Below are 16,502 nucleotides of genomic sequence, written 5' to 3'. Positions count from 1 at the left end.
AGGAAAGACCGGGCTAAAAGTCTGCAGGAGGAGCACGCGGGACTGCTGCACGAGGCCAGGGGCATCGCTGTGATTGTCGGGAACACGAGCCGGTCCTAAAGGCGAAACTTGGGAGATCCCAGACCATGAACGGAGAAATGAACGGCTATCACAACGGCTTCATTGATGAAGACTGTTTCTTATTCACCTCCGAGTCGGTGGGAGAGGGACATCCGGGTAAGTCCTCATCACACCGACTGTCGGTTGGAACCACGTTGTTCCGCGCTTCACTGTAGGAGCATTGAGAGCTAAACACGCTAGCATGTGGCTGTGACCTGAATTTTTTCTTTTTCCTACTCAATATTACACATAATCAGAGATCGAAAAGAAAATAGGCGTTTTATTGTATGTGCATGTTTCTGTGTTGAGGTCAAAGTCGAGTGAAATGGTCGTGATTTGTTCCTCTTCTAACATTAAGTAATATTAACACTGTGTGTCTGTGTATATAAATGAGTGTGTAACAGCTGTGAGGACATCAGAGTCTCTCAACATCCATTACTCTTATGATTAAGGCCAAATAGTGCCAACTGACCATCTCACTAAACCTGAGAAGACCTTTAACTAGTTCATGTCCAAGTTCACCATGTTGAACTTTCTAGAGACTCTTCATAATCTATTGCCTTATACTTGTTTTGTTCTTTTTCCATTTTACAGACAAGATCTGTGACCAGATTAGTGATGCCATCCTCGATGCCCATCTTAAACAAGACCCAGATGCCAAAGTGGCTTGCGGTAAATAAAGCATTTGACATAAAAATCTCTCTGTGTCTCAGATTGTGTCTCCTGAACATGTATCTTCTCGTACAGAAACAGTAGCTAAGACCGGGATGATCCTGCTGGTAGGAGAAGTGACATCTCGCGCTGCCGTGGACTACCAGAAGATTGTCCGGGACACTGTCAAGCACATCGGCTATGACGACTCGTCTAAAGGTATCTGTCAGCACTGAGGATGAACTGGAATGGGGAGCAAATTCACAGTACAATCACTGGTCAGTGAATATTCTGGAGCAGATCCTGGAAAGACTGGGTTCAGGGCAGGAATAGATCTTCAGTGACACAATGATTTTCCATCACAAGGAACCATGACAGACACATCATACACTCTTACAGATATTCATGATCAGTTCATTACTTTCTGTTTTATAACACTGTAGTAGCAGGACAGTTACAGTGTTATGATGTGTTTTATATACTTTATTACACTGTAGTATTTATTCTTAATGTTTATTCCATTATAGTGCATAATAATGCTGCACAATATGGATATGGCTTTTATTACCATTTTAAGATCTTCCTTAAATTTTAACAACGAATGAAGAAACTCGCACACGTGTTGCATAATGTTCAGTCGGAAACCTTCACCAAATTAAAACAATATAAATGACTCACTGATGCAATACTGTGGCTGCGCTTAGTCACTGTGTCGGGCAGCCAATCAGAATTCATTTCCGGGGACAAACGCGTTAGCCAATGGTAGTTGAGTTATAAGGGAACGCCACTTGGCCCCGCCCACTGTTGGAAAAAATGGAATGATTTCACTCGCGGATTTTTTTTTTCTCCCTCCCGCGCCATAGTCTATGCGGCGCGCGCAGAGTGAAGAGACTGCGCGTGCGCGGGGTTAAACAGGCACGCGGGTTCTCCGGCCTTTGTTTTAGTTTTTTTCCCGCGTCTCGGTTTGTGTGTGTGTGTGTGTGTGTGTCGTGTTTGGAGTTGACCGATCGCAAAGTGCAGGAGTCAGCCATTGTAACAGACTGTTTTATATTAAGATCCAGCCTTAAAGTTCTTGAGTTGCTCCATAACTTAATGGGTCTTTAGGCTGCTGTGTGTAAATCATTCTCAGGTGCAAAAAGTGTCACTGCAGGATCACTGGTCAACCTGAGAGAGAGAGAGAGAGAGAGAGAGAGAGAGACACACACACAGAGAGAGAAACAGAGAGAGAGAGAGAGAGAGAGAAACACAGAGAGAGAAACAGAGAGAGAGAGAGAGAAACACAGAGAGAGAGAGAGAGAACACAGAGAGAGAGAGAGAGAGAGAAACACAAAGAGAGAGAGAGAGAGACACACGGAGAGAGAGAGAGAGAAACACACAGAGAGAGAGAGAGAGAGAGAGAGAAACACACACAGACACAGAGAGAGAGAGAGAGAAACACACAGACAGAGAGAGAGAGAAACACACACACAGAGAGAGAGAGAGAGACACACGGAGAGAGAGAGAAACACACAGAGAGAGAGAGAGTCACATTCTGTTTTTTTTTTTTTTTTATCTGAGTTTGTTAAAGTATTAAAATAATTTATTGCAAGCTCTTGTATTATGCTTATTTGGGATATTTCAACACCTCATGCTGCCCTTCTGTGTATATCACATAATAATGGCTGATACTGTAGTGTTATCAGTATATTGCTTAATATACCATTGATAATTGTTACATCATGATACTAATGATCGATCGTGACCTTTTGATCTTCTTTGCTCATAGGCTTCGATTATAAGACCTGCAACGTGCTGGTGGCTTTGGAGCAGCAGTCTCCAGACATTGCCCAGGGAGTTCACTTGGACCGTAACGAGGAGGATGTTGGCGCAGGGGATCAGGTCAGTTATTGAATATGGACGTCCCTCTTAGATTTCAGTACAGCATGGTAGAACTGACAAGTCTTCAAGGGCTTAAATGGTGATATATGTCTTGCCTCACTATAACAGCGTGGCAGATTTGTAACTGAAGTTTTCCATGGTTGGGTGTGAACATGTTTTTAGATCTTGATTTGGACATACACACTGGAATATCTCCTTATGGGGGCCAGCTTAATGATGATCACTGTGAGGACAGTAATAGGATACTGTGAGCTACTGTACATTTCAACCTTTCACGTGCTTGTGTTTTGCAGGGTCTGATGTTTGGCTATGCCACAGATGAAACGGAAGAGTGCATGCCCCTCACCATCATTCTGGCCCATAAGCTTAATGCCAAAATGGCTGAACTGCGTCGCAACGGTGTCCTGCCCTGGCTTCGACCGGACTCCAAGACCCAGGTGAGTTTGACGTTTTGATGGGACACACTTATGATTTATTGCTGCTGGGTGTGTTTTTAGTATCTGTATCCTATAATTCAGTAACAATCGTAACATATCGGTCTTCAAAATTTTTTCTTAAAAACAAAAACTGAAAAGATGAAGAAAAATATAGTGTCTGTTTAAAGAGATTTAATTTTTTGATAATGAAAATTAGTCATTCAACAAAACCACTTATAAATCAGAAAATAAACTGATTTACAATCAGTAAACTGCTTACAATCTCATAACAGTAAAAAAAAAAAAAAATCACATGTTTGGATTCTACCTACAGATGAGGAGAAAGCAGTAAACGAAAGTTAGTAAAGTGTCAAACCAACATGATCTGCCAGAACAGCTTTAGAAATGGAGGGAGAGTGAACTAATGCATCACTCCAAAGTCTCCCCATTGGTGTTTAATTAGGCCGAGTGTGCAGAAGATAGCATAAGATTTAGAACATTTTCATCCTCATCAAGCTATTCAATAAGGCCTCATGCCTTTATGAGGGGTGGAGTCATACTGGTGTAGGTGGTCACTCAGAACTTTATATTGGTTTGCAGTGACCTGTCCATCTAATAAGACATGTAGAACCAACCCATGGGAGCAAAATGCCTCAGCATTACAGAGCCACCATATTTTCTCTTTAATACATTTCATGTTGTTGTTTTTTCCCCCAAAACCACCATCAGTGGAAACACCAAGCACATGCAGAATAAACCTGGGAGCAATTTATATGTAAGAATTGAATCTTACATATGTGACCACGGTTCTACAGATAAATTGAGAACCATCAAAATGGCTGTCCTTTAGAACTATTTACCCTTTGCTCATTTCCATGCTGAGTATCAGAGCGTAATGAACACTTTATGACTGTAACTCTATGTAAGTCAGCTCATAAAAGCTGCCCAATGCCTTCATTATGAACATCATTTTATTTTATGAACTCCTGAAAGACTCTCTTTGTGTTCTCAGGTGACTGTCCAGTACAGGCAGGACCATGGTGCAATGCTGCCAGTGCGTGTGCACACTATAGTGATCTCGGTGCAGCACGATGAGGACATTTGCCTGGATGAAATGCGTGATGCTCTGAAGGAGAAGGTGGTTAAAGCAGTGGTACCTTGTGTTTATCTGGACGATGACACCATTTACCACCTGCAGCCGAGCGGACGTTTTGTCATCGGAGGACCTCAGGTGATGTTTGTGTACATCATTGACGCTTAGCCTTTTCATTTCAGTCGGATTTCTATAATAGCGTATTACTTGCTTTGTTGGTATATTCACTCAAATTCCAATTTATTTGGAACATTCATGTAGTTATTCAGTCAGCCGATAGAGTGTCTGCGGCACGGTGAATAAATATATATCAGTATATAAAGATATCAGGTACCCGTATCGAATTTCTTGTTAGAACAGCAGTGATGTGATCATGTGCATGTTTTTCTTGTGCATTTCTGAATAAGATAAAAATTTTGTATAAATGAACCAAAGGCAAACATTTCAATAAGATATTTTCTTTCTGGTTGTGTTGACAGGGCGATGCTGGATTAACGGGTCGTAAGATTATTGTCGACACGTACGGAGGATGGGGCGCCCACGGTGGAGGGGCTTTCTCTGGGAAAGATTACACCAAAGTCGACCGCTCAGCTGCCTACGCTGCCCGCTGGGTGGCCAAGTCTCTGGTGAAAGCCGAACTCTGCAGGCGTGTGCTCGTACAAGTGAGGGAAATTATTTGCTATTTCTGTACAATTCTGTGCTATTTCAATGCAAATAAACCATAATAAACGAGTACGGATCAATTAGCGTTATGTATTCGGTGTTATTGTAAATGTTTTTTTCATGTATTCCAGGTGTCCTATGCAATTGGCGTGGCTCATCCTCTGTCCATCTCCATTTTTCATTATGGCACATCAAAGAAGAGTGAGAAGGAGCTGTTAGAGATTGTAAGGAAGAACTTTGACCTTCGTCCAGGAGTCATTGTGAGGTAAAAATAAATAAATGCGTTTGTTGAGTAGTATTAACATTAGCTATGCAGGGATATAATGGCTTTTATTCACTTTTTAGTGGATTATATTTTTTACAGTGGAGTTTTCAAACGCAGCCTATGCTGAGCATATCATACGGCATTTAACATATTCATCGCTATCATGTTTGACACTAGAAACTTGATGCCGATGTCTACATTAGTGGTTCCCAAACATTACAGTCCACAACATGGTTGCTCTTTCAGAATATTAAGATCAACATCCCATAATTGCACATCAGAACCAAATAAGTGCTGTTGATTTCCAGGTCGAACTGTAAAATGTTTCATGACTTTATTCACCATAATTATGATTGTTGTCATAGGCTGCATCTCACTTTGAAAACTCTATATAACTCAAAAGTATTAACTAGAAGCTGGTAAGCAGATCGGACATTTCGGTAGGTATTAAGGCAACGTGGGAAGTTTAGAAAATTAAAAGTTTAGAAAAAGCCTTAGTGCCGGTCCCAAGCCCGGATAAATAGGGAGGGTTGCATTAGGAAGGGCATCCAGCGTAAAAACGTGCCAAATCAAACATGCGGATGGTCCGCTGTGGCGACCAAAAGAAAGTTTAATTTGAGTGTCTCTCATCATCCCTAGTTTGATCTAAAGCAAGATTTTTTTTTTTTCCCCTTAAACTTTCTATATGATCTTAGAGGATCACATGCATAAGGGGTTTAAGCTTAACAGGTCATAGCAATAGTGTCATTTAGTATAATTAATGAGTGAATTCACTAGTAAACAAACTAGTAGGTAATAGTCATATTTCTACTTCAAGCAAATGAAATGCCACTTTATTTAGGTGATAAACTGCTGCTTAATCTGTAATCTGTACTTCAGGTTTAGTCTGTCATGTGTATTGTTTTTGTCTCTGACGGCTGCTAAACCTGTGTTCCAGGGAACTGCAGCTGAAGAAGCCCCTTTACCAGAGGACAGCTGCATACGGCCACTTCGGCCGTGACTCCTTCCCATGGGAGATTCCCAAAAAGCTGCAGTACTAAAGTGCTGTTAGACCTCCCCTCTTGAGGCCTGCTGACGTAAACTACAGAGAAGTCTGCATAGCTGCAAGGGGGGATGTGGGGGTCGGGGGGGTTTGGGGGTTGAAAATGCTTAATTCTACAGATATATTCACACATCCTGTAGATTTTAATTAATAACCAATGCATAGTTCATCAGGCAACGAGGTGTATTTATAATGAATGAACTATTAACGACTCATCACAATTTAAACATTTATCCTTAACAGGATTAAACACTTGCGCACACGCGCACACACAAATTGTCATTGGAAGATAAAAAAACAATCGTTTGCTATTCTTAGGTGTGAATCTTTCCATGAATACGAATTGCTAATACCACTAATAATCGCTATGGAAACCCGTGCCGCAGTCTGCACGCAGAAGTCTTTCTTGTGGGAGTAGGCAAATGTCCCCACAATGTCAAAACCATCAGATATTCATGTTTGAGAAAAAACATACACATAAACCCAGACTCAGCCAAGCTGCTTCCTTTCCGATTTTTCAAACTGTACTGCAGACAAAACATGGTGCTTATGTAAGGAAAATGAAACTGTAGTTCTAGTTTTTTTTAACAGGCATTTTCTCACTCATTTTTTTTTTTTTTTTTACTTTGTTTTGTTGAGACTGAAAATGTGGCTAGTGTTTTACAGAGAAACTAGCCTTGTTTACATGCAGTCTCACATGTCCCAGGTGTCTTTTACTCTTTATTTGATCCTGTTCTTTTATTTATATCAATGAACAATAAAATATTTTGCGTTCTCCCAACAGTCGTCTGTGTTAATATTAATCACACACACACACACACACACACACACAAATATAAATAACTATGAAATAAAGATGGAGATAATTAAATTGGTTTAATCAAAAACCTCAAATTGGAATAAAAAGGTTTGTGGTAGAACATTTGCACTAAAGGACCAACTGGGTTTTATGGGTGTCCCTACAGTATGTTTTGCTTTCCAAGAGACGTTTCTGGTTTCTCATGTGACTTCCTTCAAGGCTTACGGTTTGAATGTCCTAGGGGTGTTTTATTTTTATCAGAATTGGCCTGGGTGTATAACCACTGCTGGTGGGTCCTTTCAGATTCTCCAAACGTGTGGATAATAATACGTCCAAACGTATGGAAAGTGACTTGAAGCCTTTTTAACCAAATGCTTCAGAGTTTTAGTGTCTCATCAGTCATATCTGTAGTAGGATCAGAGCTTACACTACGATTAATTCCACACCGAATGATGTGCGTGAAATAAGATGGGGTCATGTTAAAGTACTGTCCAAGCACATAGCTATAAATAAACTGAGATCAAGTAACCTGTGAATAAGGTCATGACTATCAATCTCAACTGAACAACCCCCCCCTCCCGCCAACACACACACACACACACACACACACACACACACACGACTGTCAGCTGATTATGGCTCATACATCATACAGTAAAAAGTACATGATACGGCACAGTAATAGAGAATGTGGGGCCAATGAACAATAAGATTATTAAAAAAACATCTATACAAACTAATAAGTAAATCAATTGTCGTTACTATTATCATTTACCATGACCTTCAGAGGAGAAAGAAAATCATTTAAAACTCTTTTTAAAACTTTTTAGAATCATGCTAACTTTTCTTCCTGCTTGCTAAAAATTCTCACTGATCCTGTTTCTATACATGACTGAGTTATCAGTGTGCATTTACTGCATGTTCCAGAATGCCTTGGAACTGTGGGAAACTGCTGACCTTGCATCTTTCAGCTGCAGTGAACCCTTCAGTGTGGTTAGCTAAGAAGACCAGTACATCATTTGGGAAACTCAGCAAAATCACAGACCAGTACATCATTTGGGAAATAATGTAAAAAAAAAAACCTTGTTACTGGTTTCAAACATCCGGCCAAACATCTCTTTATCAAACGGTCATCATAGAGGCACTACGTTACGAACTACATCCCACTCCTACAGCTTTCTGGCTAATGATAAATTATATATATATATTATGTATGATGTTTTATACCTAGGTTAGAATTATGCACAGTGATTTTTGTTGTAAAAATGTATTATTATTATTATTATTATTATTATTATTATTATTATTATCATTATTATTATTATTATCATTAATGGGGACGTGGTAGTTCAGTGGTTAAGGCTCTGGGATATGCGAAGAAAGACTTTCACTGTGCTGAAATTTATACGTGACAAGTACGAGCCTCTTTCTTTTTTATTATAGTCTCTGTGAATGAATGGAAGTTTTCATTTTTGAATGGTTTTCGGTGAAATACAGACCTACACAAGTTCACTCATGCTGTCTTTGTGATGTCACTGCTTTCAATCCTCTGTAGACCAAAGATCACCTGGAGAATCACTCACATGAGCTAATAGAGCTCAGAGAGTCTCTACACTGTCCTTGTCTATTTTTGCATGAGAAAACAATACAATATATATCATGACTGAATCATGTCCTGCTCATGGAATTCAGATTCATCTGCTAAATATTAGATCTAATCTTATATCCTAGTTCTTTCGGCTTCTCCCATTAGGGGTCGCCACAGCAGCTCTAATCTTATATAATTGGAATAAAAACACATGGAAATGTAAGACGAGTCACAGGGTAGTGTGTAATTAGTAAATGCTGCCCTCTGCAGCAGGACCTGCAAACTTCAGCCAAAACCTCAAATTTACATCATAATTGCTCACCAAATTTAAGACAATTTAAGTCTGCAGGTGACCAGGTGGTGACCAGGTGGTGACCAGGTGGTGACCAGGTGGTGACCAGGTGGTGACCAGGTGGTGACCAGGTGGTGACCAGGGCACCAATGTAAGAGAGACTCAACTGGCATGAAAATGTCTGGGGATCCTCCAGGAGGACCTGGGAATAGGGAAGATGGAACAGACCTTCTCAGCATGTAGCCAACTTAAGCCCCAAGAGAAAAAACTAATCAACAAATGACCTTCACATGCAGCCTGATTGTAATTCAATTTGAGATGTTGTAGTGATGTTGGACATTGTTTTTGTCTTTGCTATCCAAATGTATGGTCTTAGAATGCCGAGTCTTATATGTGAGGAGCAAAACCACATGCTGTTCTGATAAAAGAAATGGTAATGATGTGATGTGATGAGGTATGTTCTTCTTACACTAAAGCAATTTTCCATTATAAACATTTATAAATGATTTATATAATTTTTAAACAACTTTATAGTATTAATGCTGTGGAACGTCTATTACAGCAGCAATAAAGTCTTTCTGTTTAAATAAACAGCAATAAACAGCAGTCTTTGTGTTTTCTCTTGTGAAGTGAATTAGACAAAAACAGAGGAATCAGGAGGCAGCAAGAGTCTTTACTGATAGCGTCACCAAATCAACGATGATGGTTTTCTTTGTTTATTATTAGATTAGATCATTTTTAATGGCATACAAGATTGGAAGATACTCTGATAAAAGTTGGGTATATTTTAGGTAAATCAATATAACAATATTTTGCATGATGACCAATAACATCTCATCTGGATGGTTTACCAACATTTACTCCTGGATTCGGCATTATATCACACCTGTGGAGCCGTTTAAAAACAAAAAATACAACAAAGGACACCCACAACTGTATCCTGACAGAATCCTGTATCAGACACATATAGGACAACATTCCTGTCCCAAAACTTCAGTAACTCGTCTCCTCAGTTCCTGGATGTATACATGGCACCGTCTCACCTTTTTCAAGAGCTGTTGCAGCCATCAAATTTTAAATGACCTTGTTTTGTTTTTTTTCTTAAAATTTTATATAGTTTCGTTTTTGTTATATAAATTTTTTTCCTTTCCACAGCAGGTGACTTAAAATCTAAAGCTTAACCCTGACCCACTGGGAGGCCAAAATCATAAACACACACTTTAACACACACACACACACGACACAAACAGACATCAATCGACACAAATAGAATCAAGACGAGGTGATTCTTTAGCATGCTTTATGTAGTAGAACAGACACAAAAATAAAAATCTCTTTCTGCAACCAAAAGAAATTCTGATGAAGAATGATGGAGAATGTCATTAAGAAAAAGTCTATACAGTTGTCCTTAGACTGACCGTTCCTGCAGAAAAGAAATCAAGAAGACAAAAGGTCTCCTTAAATCAGCATAAAGCATCATAAATAAACATTAATAACACACCTGTGTATGAAATGTGTGTAAAACATGACCTCTTTCACGATTCATTCTACCTCGACCTGAACCACGATCTTATTTCTGTGACGTACAGTTTTGGTTTTAAAAACCGTGGCAGGTTTCTGTTGATCTATCTATATCAACTAGTTTGTGAAATCGTTTGCGTCTAATCCTGGGCTAAACACTACAAACCTGCAGAATATTTCATGCAACAATTCCTTGGAAAATGTACAAAAAAAGTTGGGCGGATCTGTGAAACTCCAAATGTAAATGGACGAAATGTGATCAGAGTTTGAAATGTCGTTCCTTCTGCTTTTTTCTTTTCAGCGTAACCCCTTCTAACACCAGGAGAACACATATGATACATTATATCTATATCTTATTCCAAAAAGTTGCTCATTTGCACTGTGAAACTTCCCTCACTTTTCTTCACAACACCTCTGTTGTGTGTGTGCGCGCACAGAAACAAACATCTGCATAAACATCTGCACTGTTGCTCTGTAGTTCCAATCAGTTTCCATCATGCTCAGTGGTGTGTGTTGGTTTGTGTGTGTTACATGCAGGTCTGTATCTCACACATTACAACAGTCTTTATTGTAAATATGAAGTCGTCCATTATTGCTTTCCTTTCAACCCTCAGCGTTTGTCTCGCCGCTTATCCATTTCTCTGTTGATGCGTGCCAACAGCGCCGCCCTCAAAGCCGAGTCCAGAACATTCTTCTGCTCCACTTGTTTGACGACACTCTCTGGCTCATCCTCCTGCACAATTCAGAAAAATACAATTGAAATTGCAAAAAAGTTGGGACACTGTGTAAAATGTAAATAAAAACAGAATGCAATAGACAGCTTGCACATTTGGAACATCTCCATCAATGCTTCCATCCAGAAGACGTCTTTTTCAGGGAAGGCCTTGCATATTTGAGCAAAGCACCGATAACTGCATCTATTACAATAGCATGACTACGTAGTAGAAAAGTCCGGGTGCTGAACTGCCTGCCTGCAGACTAGATCCTTTACAGTTCAAAAACATTTGACGCATTATGAAATGAAAAACACAATAAAGGACACGCAGAACTGTTAGAATCCTGTAACAGCTCTTTCAGCCATCAAATTCAAAATGTTCAATATAACAATATTTTGCATGATCAAAATATAGTTTATGACCAATAACATCTCATCTGGATGGTTTACCAACATTTACACCTGGATTCAGCATTATATCACACCAGTGGAGCCGTTTAAAAACATGAAACAGAAAATACGACAAAGGACACCCACAACTGTTGAGCAGACAGAATCCTGTATCAGACACATATAGAACCACATTCCTGTCCCAAAACTTCAGTAACTCGTCTACTCAGTTCCTGGATGTATACATGGCACCGTCCCACCTTTTTCAAGAGCTGTTACAGCCATCAAATTTTAAAATACCTTGTTTTTTTCTATCAAATTTTATATATTCTCTTTTTTTTTTTGGTTATATACATTTTTTCCTTTCCACAGAAGGTGACAGATAGATCTAAAGCTTAACCCTGAACCACTGGATAGACCTTTCTCTGTTCAAAAACATTTGGCACATTATAGAATAAAAAACGGACACGCAGAACTGTTCGAATCCTGTAAATCCATCAAATTCAAAATGACCTCGGTTATTCCTTCTAATGGTGTATATATTCTCAGTTTCAACATTTTATGTTTTATTTGGTGCTTTATTGTGAATCAGATATGAATTAGGAGATTTGCAAATCATTGCATTCTGGTTTTATTTACTTTTTTGCAACCGCATTACAATCTACTACTTTATCTGGGAAAAAATATTGATGGACTGACTGACTGGCAATAAAAAAAAGAAAAGAAAAAAAAAAAGGAATTTTAAAGATAATCATACATATACAATCTTAATTCAAAGTGTTTTCATTTTAATAACACGCTACGGGACTACGAGTACCTGCCTTATAGACGAGGAAAGACGTTACGTTCCCATTGTCAGCCTGGTAGTCGAGCCAGAAGAGCTCAGTGCCGGTGTTCTCCTGCTCTGTGCTCGAGCCGCTCTCGTTCCACTCCTCCACCTCTCCACCCGCCCCAGCCTCTGAGCCACCTGCAGTCCAGCATGAAAATACTACTGATAATCTCACCAAGAAATCTGTTTCCAACACGTTATGACGAATACGTTTATGTTTAAAATATCGTTTTTGTAGAACGCTGTGAAGTGAAGCAGTTACTAAACAAATCTTCCACAGTAACCTGTGATTGTTACAACATGCCAATAAATGACCATTTTTCAGCACCTGAAGCGTAAACGAAGTATAAACGCAGCACTACACAGTACTGTACAAAAGTCTTAAACATTCTTTTTTTGGATCCCACTTCATGTAGAGTTTTGACATTGCACTCTTTGAGTGTTTAAAGGCTCTGGCATGGAGAAGCTGGTGTTGGATCTGTGATGATCACAAATTTTGAGCTATTTTATGAGTTGCTCAGTAGCTCCTGGTTCCATAACCTCAAATGACTGTATAAGACTGTAGAAGGATCATTACTCATAATCACACATTCCAGTGCTCATGTTAGTTTTCACTCTCCAGTGTTCTGTATTGTTTAAATGTTTATGATCACACTCTTGATGTCACCCAAATGAGGATGGGTTCCCCTTTTGAGTCTGGTTCCTCTCAAGGTTTCTTCCTCATAACATTTAAGGGAGCGTTTCTTCGCCACAGCTGCTCATCAGGGATAAATACACACCGTTTACCTTAACTCTTAAATTCTGAAAAACTGCTTTGAGATGATGTCTGTTGTGAAAAGCGCTATAGAAATAAACTTGACTCCATGCTGGTGCTAATTTCAAAGAAATTCCTCATTGTGAAGAAACATTACTTTATTAAGGAGAGTACTATTTTGGATGCACTGTGAAATGCTCTTCTGAGAACCATCTTTACTCACAAGTACATGAGATTTGTAGGCAGTATTTAGAAACAGAAAGTCTATTAACCAGCAGCAGTAGTGATATTTCACCAACCCTGAACCTTCACCTGTGGCACTGCTGTGGGCAGAAAGTGACACTGCTGATACTCTGACAGTCTACAGCAGAGCCGTAAAGGTCACTTTTAAATAAAATGCCTTGTGTTCTCCGGTTACAGCGATCGGCTATTTTAGTAATCGAGTATTCTACTGTTTACTGCATCAGTTAAACGGATAAGAAGAATGTTTTCTTTATTAAAGAGCAATAATAAATATACAAGAGAAAATAAGACGGGTCTTTTTAAATGAACGTGATTTTTCTTTTCTTTTTTGGAAAAATTTCAATTTTTATTGCTGAAACCGCACACAAGAATATCTGTGAAAACGAAACAAATGTAATGCATTTAAATGCCATATAACATGAAAGTACAAATGTATACATAAAAATAATTTGCAATAAAAATATAATAACCGAGTTCAGGTTACGTTATGTTTCGTTTTGAAATGTACTTTCCAGCGTTTTCTTTGGCCTGAATCTTCTCGCCGTTTTCTCGCCATTCCTCCGTGTTTCATTCGGCGGAGACTTCTGTGTTACCTGTCCTGAGCGTTTCTGAGTTTGGCTTTTACAGCTTTAGTTTTTGTATTCGAGTTACTTGAGGAATCGTTTCAGTACTTCTGTGTTCTCACTAAACGGTAGCAACAGTTACCTTTTCATGGATAACTAGAATTTAGGCTGTAAAAGAAGACAAGAGACTTGAATTATTGTTTCTCAGGGAAATGAAAGTATTATAGCAGGTATAGAGCAGGTCATATTCATACACACAAAAAGTGTGGACAATATAGAAAATTAAATAAATAAAAACTATGAATAACAAAACTCTCTCTCTATAAATCATTATATTTAATACAGATTAAGATGCTTTTACATTACATCACAGTGAAATTCTTTCTTCGTACATCTCAGAATTTTAGGAAGCTGGGGTCAGTGCACATGGTCAGCCATGATACAGCATTGGCTTGACTGAAATATTTGACTGGGTTTAAGTCTTGTCTGTGATACACTGATACAATACAATTTTATTTGTACAGTGATTTTTGTCCCAAAGCAGCTTTACAGAAATATATACATTATGAATATAATTCTGCATTTCTGTGTTGGTCCTTTATAAGTTTATCGAACAAGGCATGATCAACTCCCTGAGGTGGGATTAGGGGGAAAGGAAACCTGAGAAAAATGCTAAACTTTCCATAGCAATTGAAGTCGTGGAAAATAAGAAGTATTTGTCCTCATACAGCATTTATCATAGAGTTCGTGACAATGTTAATGTTCACACATCGCCTCGAAACATTAGTGTTTATTTACTGCGTTTATGTTTTGCAGCATGGATTTTGGCTTTGTTACTTTTGCACTATTTAAACATTATATGCACTTTTACAGTAATTATTACACATTTAATAGTTTTTTTTAAGATTATGAAATCTGCAAGTTTGCATTTTCACTAGATTTGTGTGTGTGAATGAAATGTATATATATTTGTTTATCTAATTGGTAAAATGTAGTATTTGGTAAAGCTCAGAAGTCGATTAATGTTTGTGGTTGAAAGCTTTGAATTTTACTCTTTTATTCATATCATTACCGCAAAAACCACCATCATATATTGGGCATCTCCCCTAACTGGGTTTGTTGAGGCCGCTGTTGGCAAGAACATGGAGAATACTGTAGATGGAAAAGTGTGTTGCTGCTTATAGCAAAAGTTTTGTGGTTATAAACACTTTCCTCTGATGGCTGGTGAAAGGCACTGGGCACATAAACACACAGCCACAGTCTGTACACCCACATGACAGGTAGTGTTATAAAGTGGCAGCTGAGTGTGTGTGTGTGTGTGTGTATGAAGAAGTAGATGAAAGTAAGGATATTACTGCGATGGCGGGGATTATACACCTCCCGGTCCGGTCTGCGGGGTCTCCGCGGGGTTGCCGTGTGTCTGCGCCTCTGCTGCTCTTTGGCCTGTTTCACCTCTCGGTCATAATCATCCCTTCAAAATAACACAGTGATCACAGGATGGGCAAAAAAACACAATAAACATGGATTAAAGATTTTTTTATGAATATTAAATGATAAGTGATAAATAATTAGTGATGAATTAGCATGAATGCAATATGTTCACACATATAAGCTTAAATACTGCAGTATATAGCGGTATACAGTAAACATATGTATGCATGCTATAAATATACACACACACATGCAGTAGTATACATAATTATATACAGAAGTATTTATTTGTAAATAGAAGTAAATAAACATATAGAAGTATACAGACATATAAATTAGTATATATGAGTATACAGTAGTACATAATGGTATATAGATGTATATAAAGCATACAGAACAGTATAAATAAGAACCATTATAGTATTATATAGTAGTAATTATAATTAAATAGAAGTATACAGTGGTAAAAAGGCGGATATAAAAATATCTAATTCGTATATATAAGTATATTGAAGTTTATAGTAGTATATAGAAGTATAAGGATGTTTATAGTATTATATAGTAGTATACAATATTATATACAGGTATATAAGAGTATATATAAACATTATATAGAAGTATATAAATCAAAGATGCAGTGAAACTAAAAGACTGATGAAGCTCTTTAAGAAGGCTAACGTTAGCCAGCAAGCTAACACTATTACTTAACGTCACTCACTCATCTGTTACCTGGCAATCTGATTTCTCCGGATATGGTGAAGGAAACCATGAGTCATGTCCAGGCGACCCCCCGGCTTATATTTATGCGATTCCCCCTCGTCATTTTGTAAAACTTCCATATCCCAGAGCGTCACAAACAAAAAAGAACCGAACCGACCAAAACACTCCTGTACATCCTCAGTGAGTGGAGCTAATGTGTTGGCCAAGAAAAACTAACTCGGAGTTTTACAAAGGAAAAAACAAAGCAATACAAAATATATCGCAGTAGTTAATGATTAATTTATTTATTCACTATATTAATACAAAGAGACTTGATAGTATACATAATTATATAGAGGTCTAACTAATAAAAGTTGTATAGTATTAAATTGATTTAGATCTCAGGTAAGTGTTCTGTCGTCCATCTTCTTTTTTTTTTTCGCCTTCCTGGAGTAGCCGGGAAATCGTAGCGCATTCGAACTGAACCCTCTCGACGTTTATTCCGTACCCGTTTTCCGACATGGCACGCCTCCTAATCACCCGATTGGCCAAAACAGCGAGCTCACCCATT

General features: G+C 38.4%; 2 protein-coding genes across 2 annotated transcripts; one reads left to right on the top strand and one right to left on the bottom strand.

Moving 5' to 3' along the window:
• Nucleotides 1-6,888, top strand: mat2ab (methionine adenosyltransferase II, alpha b). The gene is made up of 9 exons (XM_046842395.1): nt 1-216; nt 694-771; nt 847-969; nt 2,516-2,628; nt 2,922-3,065; nt 4,057-4,275; nt 4,617-4,799; nt 4,932-5,065; nt 6,003-6,888. Exons 1-9 carry the CDS (start codon nt 126-128, stop codon nt 6,103-6,105), a joined length of 1,188 nt encoding a protein of 395 aa, XP_046698351.1. The 5' UTR covers nt 1-125; the 3' UTR covers nt 6,106-6,888.
• Nucleotides 6,889-10,069: 3,181 nt separating this feature from the next.
• c27h2orf68 (chromosome 27 C2orf68 homolog) lies at nt 10,070-16,393 on the bottom strand. The gene is made up of 4 exons (XM_046841568.1): nt 15,962-16,393; nt 15,157-15,272; nt 12,234-12,379; nt 10,070-11,040 (listed from the first exon to the last, which is right to left on the bottom strand). The coding sequence occupies exons 1-4, from the start codon at nt 16,069-16,071 to the stop codon at nt 10,918-10,920; spliced, it is 495 nt and encodes a 164-aa protein (XP_046697524.1). The 5' UTR covers nt 16,072-16,393; the 3' UTR covers nt 10,070-10,917.
• Nucleotides 16,394-16,502: the final 109 nt, after the last annotated feature.

Source organism: Silurus meridionalis, chromosome 27, assembly GCF_014805685.1.
Source record: "Silurus meridionalis isolate SWU-2019-XX chromosome 27, ASM1480568v1, whole genome shotgun sequence".
NCBI classification, from domain to species: Eukaryota; Metazoa; Chordata; class Actinopteri; order Siluriformes; family Siluridae; genus Silurus; species Silurus meridionalis.
Note: the sequence above shows the minus strand (reverse complement) of the source record. Positions and strands in the feature narration are given on the sequence as shown.

Excerpts from the sequence above, each read along its gene's own strand:
- mat2ab (XM_046842395.1), top strand. The coding sequence starts at position 126 with ATGAACGGAGAAATGAACGGCTATCACAACGGCTTCATTGATGAAGAC. Across the intron at positions 772-846 it reads AGATGCCAAAGTGGCTTGCG|AAACAGTAGCTAAGACCGGG; the intron begins GTAAATAAAGCA and ends CTTCTCGTACAG. Across the intron at positions 4,276-4,616 it reads TTGTCATCGGAGGACCTCAG|GGCGATGCTGGATTAACGGG; the intron begins GTGATGTTTGTG and ends TTGTGTTGACAG.
- c27h2orf68 (XM_046841568.1), bottom strand. The coding sequence starts at position 16,071 with ATGGAAGTTTTACAAAATGACGAGGGGGAATCGCATAAATATAAGCCG. Across the intron at positions 15,273-15,961 it reads CGGAGAAATCAGATTGCCAG|GGATGATTATGACCGAGAGG; the intron begins GTAACAGATGAG and ends GTTATTTTGAAG. Across the intron at positions 12,380-15,156 it reads GTATAATCCCCGCCATCGCA|GTGGCTCAGAGGCTGGGGCG; the intron begins GTAATATCCTTA and ends GCTGGACTGCAG.